General features: G+C 43.2%; 1 protein-coding gene across 1 annotated transcript in view; it reads left to right on the forward strand.

Annotated features, from left to right (window-relative positions):
- The window catches only part of SLC9A9 (solute carrier family 9 member A9), a 529357-nt gene extending 527355 nt beyond the window's left edge, over positions 1–2002 (forward strand). Inside the window, exon 16 of the mRNA XM_037153405.2 lies at positions 329–2002. Coding sequence (XP_037009300.1) covers positions 329–556 — 228 coding nt within the window. The 3' untranslated portion in view covers positions 557–2002. The remainder of the gene's footprint in view (positions 1–328) is intronic.
- The last annotated feature ends 7450 nt before the right edge of the window (positions 2003–9452 follow it).

The raw sequence follows: 9452 nt of genomic DNA on the forward strand, positions 1-9452 counted from the left end.
AAGTCCTCTCAAACCCCTTAGATATCAATTCAAGAAACCCACTGAATTTTATTTTAACTCTCTTAAACCAAGGAGGTTGTATTATGGTGTCAAGTCTTCAATGCCAACTCAGGGAAATGCTTCCCCATGCCCACAAAGATAGAAAAGGCAGTGCCTGCTGTGGGAGAAACTTCATCCCAAGCAAGACAAGGCAGTTAGAAAAAGGAAAACAAACACCCTATTTTCTTACTTACATGGTAGGACTACCATTGCCTTCTGCCTTCAGCACGAAGTGACCTCTCTCTCCTCCTCTTTGCCTCTCTCTCAATCTTTCTCTCCAAAATTCCAGGACCACCTAAAGGAAGATGACGTGGAATGCATTGTGAACCAGGATGAGCTGGCCATGAGTTACCAGGAGCAATCCAACTTACCCTGCAGTCCTCCTGCCAGGCTGGGTCTGGACAAGAAAGCTTCACCCCAGACTCCAAACAAGGAAAACATTTATGAGGGGGACCTTGGCCTAGGAGGCTATGAACTCAAACTTGAGCAAACTCCAGGTCAGCCCCAGGGGAATTAATGACCATGAACAGTGCAAATTAATTACAAGGCCTGCAGGGCTCACTGAGGAATACAAGCCAAGATGATGAGGCAGCACAGAGGAGAGACTGGAAAATGTATAAGGTCATAAATTGGAGAGAATCAAACCCTTGTCATATGTATCCTCTGGCACCTGAAGAAATGAGAATTTATTATGGTTCCTCTATATTATGCAACTGAATTTCTGCTTTGACAGCAACCATTTTCATGAATGAATCGGGCAGGTGGGGAGGGTGGAGCAGGACGGGGTCGGGAGCCTTGCTGCCGCGAGGAGGAGACACGGTGCCTGCCGGCAGGTGTTTCTTCTCTGTGCGCAGCTGCCGGGCCCTTCACTTAGACTCTGGCGTTTATTCCCTTCATTGGGGAAAGTTTAAAAACGAGAAAAAGAGTTTCTGAGAATAAGCACATCCCTCCTAAGCTGGAGGGAATGCCCAGTTATGTAGTAAGTGATACGTTTTGTATTTTTAGGACCTAGACTTCCACTCGCTCTTAATGATCCCAGAGCTATTCGCAGCGCCCAGCTAAGTGCTTGATACCACTGCTGATTGCCTCACAGAACCCACGCCACATGGGGACCCACTGTGCTCACTGGTGTCCTTTTTGCACTGTTTCTCCTATTGAACAAAGGGGCCGGTCACAGCTGGGTATACCCTGTGCTAGAGGCAGTCTGCTTTCCAGCTTGGTAGGACCTCATTCACAGGAAGACTGGTTTCTTTTCCCCATACAATGTGGCACCGGAAGAATGAGCCTCTCTGTTCTTGCTTGCATTCTTGGGTCTTTAGTGAGCCCCTCTGCCTGGCCGGTAATGAGATTCCACAGCACAGACTGCTCTCCGAGTGGCAGAAGGCAGTGCAGGAGCCCCAACCTGTCCTCAGATTCCAACACTCACAGTTGCTTAGCTGGAGCTCCAGCGAGAGCAATAGAGCTGATGACACACAGGCCACACTAAGGAGTCAAGGAGGCAGGTAGCATCAGGACTCCTCTTTATAAGATGTGGCTCCTGACCCATGACAGAGACCAACATAATAGCCTTTAATTCAGCTGCATGACCTGTGCCTTTAAGCTATAAATATACCTCAAGCCTAGCTTTTCTTCAAATACAGATGTCAATATTAGACTCCAAATAGCTGGCTCCAGGTGCCCAGGCTACTGAGTCTTCTTCAGGGAGGTAAGAATGTCGTCTTCCTCAGGCCCAGAGCTTGGAAGCAACATGTGCTTTGCTGACCAGTTGTCAGGCCTTAACCATGAACCATGGTGGTGTCAGGCACTGCTATGCACATCGATTCTCCTGTTTCCCACATGGCAGAATCCTGGGGCAAAAAATTGTTTTATACTCAGCTAAGTATACCTCTGGTCATTCCAGGTAATTGTAGCAAATGGTAAAGCACGGAGTTTTCTAATTTGACTTAATCCTAATAAAATTTTGTTATACAGTATGACTGTTTTTGGCTAATGTTTATTTAAGGCATTTTCCCTGTACTGATTGGCAGTTCTAAGTCCTTGCCCTTGAAGTGGCAGATGAAGCAGGCCCACAAAGGTAACAGAGGGAGTTGCAGGGATCCTATGACCCAGGAAAAGCCCAGAGAGGCTGGCAGGCCACATCATCCTTCAGTGGTGACAGAGCAGAGTGTCGTGCCAGGCCGGGAGGAAGTGCCGGGGAAGGGACAGCCACCTAAAGCAGGGTGGGCCAGCCGCTTCCTATGACTGTGGGCAACCAGAACCATGAGGCACTTCCAAAAGAGGGAGGATATAGTAGTGGGAAAGGACAGAAAGGCCCACATAAAGGTTCATCTTATCTCTGCCCTTATACTGTGAAAAGAAGAAATGAGAGCTTGGTGTTTCATTTCTCTCCATTGGTGTGGAAAAAGACACACCCGGGAAAGAGGAAATCCCCCAACAGACTCACACTCGTGGCAGCAGAAGCGGCGAGAAGGGAGAGCAACATGGCGTACCAGGTGGAAACGAGGTGTGGGAAGGGGAGGCGCACGGTCTAAACCCAGCACCAACTCCCTAAGAGGACAGAGCGAAAATTCCCCCCTGTTCCACAGGCAAAGCCCCTTTCCTGCCTAGGAAAAAATCTCTTTCCAGCTAAACATCATCAGCTACCGCCAACAAGGATAATGAAGGCTGGGCCACCCATTCCAGCTGACGGCAGGTAGGTACTGTGAGTTCCAGGAAATCCTGCCCTGCCCGATCTGTAAGACGTATTCCAGTTTCGAGACATGATTACCGGCCTCCTTCCCTCTGCATCAGCCCAAGACCCAAACATAGGCTAGCATCCCAGTTAGTAATTCATAAATCCAACTTCCCCTTATGCTCCTGCGGTGAAGAAGAATAATTTATAATCTTAAGAAATGTTCTGTGCTTTGATTAGCAGCATCATGACTGTGAAATTCAAACCTATTATTTAACACCAGTTTCTAATAAATAATAAAATCAAAGGGGCTTTATTCAAGCTACTAACACTTCCACTAATTATTAGAGCTTTAAACAGGACTCTAATTAACTGACTTCCTTAAGCTTCTTACCAGGTGCACATCATACACATTCATACATGTACACGCACATGGTTCTGCTGGTGGTCAGGGTCCCAGCTGGAGTTTCTGTGCTGTGCCCCTGTCACTCGATGCATGTCTGAGCAAGTCTGAAGCCTGCTGGCAAGTGCCAGCAGGTCATTATTCATGCAGTTTCTAGACTATTTCTGGAGGGCAACTTAATATAAAACAATGCTGAAAATGTAAATGACCTTTGACCCACCAATTTCATCTGCAGAACTTTTATTCTAGATATTTGAGAATATTGTGCATATAAAGGGTATTTATTAACACAACTGAATTGCCGTCCTGGTTAAATAAAATAGAACAACCATATTATGGAATAGCATCACCTGTATTGATATGGAATAATCTCTAAATATGCTGCTAAATAAAAATAGCAAGATGCAGAACAAAGCGGATGGTATGCTGCCATCCTAGAAGATTATAAAAGAAATTGTTAGTATAGTTGCCTCTGAAGAACTAAGGAAAGACTTAACTTTTCACTTTTGTACCCTTGGGGGTTTGTATAATGTAGATGCATTATTTATTCAAAAACAAACTTAATAATAGTCATAAGATTCCTATGAAACACCTCACTGAATTAATGAACTACAACAGAAAATGGAGTAGAACTGGGAAATGTGTTATTTTTCACTATGAACTTTGAGACTTTGGGAATACAAAATGTAGGCCCAATAACACCAATAACTTCTGGGTTAATTCATTTCCATCATTCACACATTAACACAAACTACATGAAATGTTTTTGACATTTAAAGACAAATATGACTCAGTCTTATACTCCATTGAATACTTAATAGAAGACAGACGGCTAAGAAATAATTGGTTCCTTACAAGATACCAAAACATATGACAAAGCTATAGTAACCAAAACAGTGTGGAATTGACCAAGAAATAAGCAAACAGATCAAGCAAATCTACCACAAACTACAGGAACAAATTCATGAGTATATTTTAAAAACAGTTCATAAAAATGTCATTTCAATTTGGGTGTGAGGATGAAAAGATTACTATTTAATAAATAATGTGCATCAGTTGACTTACAGTTTGGGAAAAGAAAGATTAGATAATACCCTCTAACATACACAAAACTAAATTCCAAGTAATTTAAACAAGTAAATGGAAAAAATAAAACTATAGGATAACCAAAAAATGGAATATGTGAATAGCCGGCACATATGAACACTCTTCCTGAGACTGACACAAACTACAAAGAATGATAAATTTCAGTGCCCCAAAATATGAAATTTTTGTGACTAAAGACAAAATATGAAAAAGGTTTAAATGGAGAGAAAATATATACATATATACTTTATTGATATATGTGTGCATATGTGTATCCAACTAAGGATTATTCTTCAAAATACACAAAGAACTCTTACCAATGCTTGAGAGTAGAGCATAAACCTACCAAATACAAAAATATATCAAGAATATATAGAAGCAAAGATATATATACACATTTTATCCAGAGTTCTATTTTCAGGCATTTCTATAGAAATGAAATACTTGGCATTTATGCCTAAGGAGGCATATAAAATGATATTCATTGTGGCACTATTCTTGCAAAATATTGAAGGAAAAAATATCCATCCATAGCAGAAGAGTAACTAAACTATAACACACCTACATTAGGAAATTCTCCACAGCAATTATACTCTGTGTAGAGATGAGTCTACCTGTATGCACTCACATGGAAGTATTTCCAACACAAATTGTTAGTGAGAAGAATGGCCTGAATAACCCACAGCAGAGTGGTAACCAAAAAGGGACGACTGGATCAGAAGAGCCTTTGGTTTATGCACATCGTCTTTAATTTTACAGTGATGCCATAGTCCTGTACGCTCAATTCTGAGACTGGTTCTTGGGGAGGGGAAGAATACATTGTCAAGGAAGGCTTCAAGGAGTAAGTTACATTTGAATGAAGTCTTGAAAAACTTTAGTTAAAGGATAACTGATGTTTATCAGATGGCTAGGAAGCAAAATCTTGATGTAAGTACTTGTGAGATTAGCAAAGAAGCATTCAGGTGCATTTGTTTTTTAGAGCATGGCACCTGTTAGACTAGGTGAGGGGGAGGTTGCAAGGAGAAAGACACTTGCCTATGGAAGGTTCCAGATACCTCCCAAATATTGCCCATCAGTCTGTCATTCACTCAGTTGAACAAACATTTATTAAACCATTGCAATGCGCTGCTGATAATCCAGGTTAGACAGTGCCATTATCAACGTCACTAATGGGCTAAATTAAGATGCGACGGACAAGCAACGATAGAGTTCAGTAAGCACACTAATTTGGAGATGTCTTGGTCCATCTCATCACTTCATCACACAGAATGGTCTTGGGAATGAGTGGGGAGGAGCAGGGATGTCCAGCAAGCCAGCCTGTAGGGAAGGGAGGGGACGGGAAGGGAACAGAAGGAAGGGTACCATGTGAACTGGAGCACATGGCAGACCTGACAAGTGAGGGGGCTACATGGCAGGTCTGACCAGTAAGTGAACTGGAAGTAACCACACAGGGTGGTCTGATTTTAAATTCCTAACTGGGCAGGTCGTGGTGGGTAGTCCCAGGTTCGTAGCTTCCTTACCAAAGGTCAATCTTTACTTTAAATGAGCCTATCTATTGTCCTTATGCATCTAGAACAACACGCCTCTGAAATGTCAAAGGAATTTTCTCTTTCCAAACCCATCAGAGGCACAGCCACAGGCACCAGGGCACGGAAACATGAAACTCCTCATTTTTATCTTGCTGCCTATATAGCATCTCTATTTACCAAATGTGTGAGGATTCTCATATCACAATTTTGTGACCAAATATCTGGATTCCAGACCCTTCTGCAATCTGAACTGTGACTCCGCTTGGGTGACCAGGCAGCTTTGCAATTCAAATTCTGTGACTCTGTCCACCTGATGAACATGCATTGTCTATTTCACCACAAAACTAGTTTTATTCATTTATTTTGTAGTCTCCAAGGAAAACTGTGTGACTCCCCCTCCTCTGCAGACCGGGTCTTATGTCTCTAAACGTTGGCAATATCCCTGACTCTACCTGCGGACCACCAGTCAACCAAAACTAAACATTGTTCTTATCTCACAGCCCCACTTGCTGACTACTGATCCAGCAGCTGGTGAAGTTCCAGTTGCCCTCACCAATCAGAAAACGCATGATTGATATAAGATTATGGTCTTGTTTCCCTAGAAACCTGTCCCTTTGATCTGATCACTTCCTTATAACTCTTGCCTTTACAACCATCGGCTTGCTTTCCCCACCTTAGAGTGTGTCTTCAGCCCAAAGGCTACATTCTCTGATTTGCAAATATCAGAATAAAACTCTCTTTTAAATTCCTATAAGAGTCCTCTGGAACTTTCGTTTGCAAATGTTAATGTGCACTCTCCTGTACCCACCAATGTAAAAGAAGTGGGTATCAATTCAGTTTTCCTGTCATCCAGTTCTACTACAGATTTTCTCACTTTGCTTTTTCCTGCCTCCTTAATCTACCACCAGTGGATTCTATGTGACCTTCCTTACATTTTCTCTTTTAATTCTACAATTTCCTTGAGGACTGACAACAGTTTGGTAGGACCCCATCTGTAAATGCAGTTTAGCCCATGTATCTGTCTGGCCATATTCTTGGACCTTCCAACCCAGAATTTAGCAAGACTAATACTGAGGACATGATAATTTTTAGGTTATCTTTTAGGAAGATTTTGCCATTTTTTTCTTTTATTTTTATACTTAAGTGCAGGACAATTGTACTCCCAGTGTCCTGATTTTTTATTAAAGTATCTGCAAATGTCTAAAGGCAAATTAGCAAGGGGTCTGAAAGGACTTTGATTTTTCCCCTAATTTCTGGCTTTCCATCTGACTAAGAGAATCTTTATAATTATTATAACAATATAACAACTGCCTTAAATTTTTCTTTCTTTTCAATTTAGAAGTTCTTCCAAATAAAAAGAACCCATTGCCTAGCCTTGACACTAAACTCTAGAGTGACCGAAACCAATACCATGGATGCAAGAGGCATCCCCACAGGAAAATGCACTTCATCCTTGGGTTAGCTTAAGAAAGATAGGGAGTTCCCTCTTTAAAACACAGGGAGTTATGTGCTTTCCCCTCTTGAGCAGAATAAAGTTTAAGATTCCCAAAACTTGGACCCACAGCCCATTCAGCTGCCCACCACATGCATGCACACCGTCCAACTGGTAGTGATGATAGACCATCTCTGGGAGGAAAAGGATAGACACAGAAAACTCCCTGAGAGCTTGTCATGGCTGGGGAGAGAAGGCCAAGCTCTCAGGACATATAACAAGACAAAAGGAAAGAAATCAAACAGAGACAGAGAAAAACAAAACTTATGAATACTCATCCAAGTAACCAAGAGTTATTGGGTTAGCCCACTATCCCATGCCCACCGTGTAGAGAATCATGAGAACCATTTAAATGACCACTCCTGTAATGAATAAAATCCACGTCCTCTGTGTGGTGCCCTCATACGTTGACCCGTGTAGCCAGTACGATACTGTGGAGATAACGAACTATAATTATAAAAGACATTGCAAATTCTGCCTCCTCTCCTGGATCCTCACTCTGGTGGAAATCAGTTGCCCCGTCCTGAAGACACAGCAGTCATGTGGAGGTCGTGTGACAAAGGACTGAGGTCCTTTACCAACAGCCGGCGCCAACTGCTCAGCCAGGTGAGTGAGCCTCCCTGGGAGTGAATTCTCCACCAGTCGGGCTTTCAGATGACCGCAGTGCTGGTTGATGTCTCGCTGCCACTTCATGAGAGACTGAGCCAGAACCACCGAACAAGCCACCCCAGAATGCCTGATCCACCGAAACTGTAAGATAGCGAATGTTTACTCTTTTTTTAAGCCATTAAATTTTGCAATAATTCATTATGCAGCAATAGATAATTCAATTGGAAACTTCCTGAACAGAGAAAACGAATTCTATAGCTATCTATGCCTTTAAGTGCACTTTCTTCTAGCAGAGTAGAATCTTTTGTTTAATAACAACGGCCCTGAAATACCTGAGATTTTGCTGTCCTAATCTCAGCGCACATAGACATGGCCTTCCCTGCCCAGATCCACAGATGGCAATGATGGTGGCCGCAAGAACAGCAGGAACCACACATCCTCTGATTGGGGTCGGTGCTCACCCAGGGGCCCCACCGCATGGTCCAGGATGCAAGGAGAAACAATGTTCGGACTCACCGAGCCATCTGCTACAGGCAGTTGGGAAACACGGAGGTGAGCACCAATGTGGCTATAGGGTAAAATGAAAACAGCAGTCTCTTGTGTAATCCATAGCAGAGTTGAGTTTAAGAAGAACCCTAAAAGGAAAAACATTATAGCAGTGTTTCTCCCCCCTGGCTAAATGTCGGACAGACCTTCAGAGCTTTACAAACTGCTGCTGCCTGGGTCCCACCCCCAGCAATTCTGACTTAATTGATCTGGGCTGTGACCTGAATGTCAGGCTTTCCTGAATTTCCCCTGATGATTCTAATGTGCAACAAGTGTTGAGAATCACTAGATTACAGGGACCTCCTAGAAGGGAGAGGTGCCATCCAACACAGAAAATCATCATGGGCTTCCCAAAGGACGCAGTGTTGGGGTGGGCTATAAAGGCTGAGGGGGCTAGGAGGACATACCAGGGAAAGGGAAAGGCAGGAGTAAGCCGCAGTGGCTGCGTGATACCACCTGGCCTGCAGGTGGTATCACGTTTGCTGAGGCCATAAGAAATATATTGGGAAAAGGAAACTAGGAGATGACAGGGACGGTACCATCATTTGTGTTCTAATTCTCAACCCTCAGGCTATCCCTGCACACAGTGCAGAGGCCACCATTCGGCTAGAAAAACACTAACTCACAAAACCCGTGAATCATCAAGTTGTAAATCCCTGGCATGCAACACATTTGGGGTATCATTTATAGGGAGCCACAGCTGCTGCCTGAACAAAAGAAGAAAAAATAACTGCTCCCTTCAAGCCCTGTGATTGTGCAACGTCATTCACCAAATCACTCAAATTGTCTCTTTTTCATAACATGAGATCCTAAGATAACAACTGCACTAGAATTTGGTCCGACGTTGGCTCATCAACCTTGGCTATGGGTCTCCAAGTGCATCCCTTTTCCTGGTGAAAACTTCACCTAGAGCCACCTCTGTCCCCATCCTCTGCACCAGCTGGAAATTAAGAGATGATAATTGCTTCTGTCAGGGATTGACAATTCAGTTAGTGTGGATTGCCATCCTGCAAGACCTGCAGTGCTGCTGTTCTTTGTTTAGAAAGTACACCCTCCTGATAATCCATCTTGATCAGA

The sequence above is a fragment of the Artibeus jamaicensis genome, unplaced genomic scaffold (assembly GCF_021234435.1).
Source record: "Artibeus jamaicensis isolate MK-2021 breed Jamaican fruit bat unplaced genomic scaffold, CSHL_Jam_final contig_466, whole genome shotgun sequence".
NCBI lineage: Eukaryota > Metazoa > Chordata > Mammalia > Chiroptera > Phyllostomidae > Artibeus > Artibeus jamaicensis.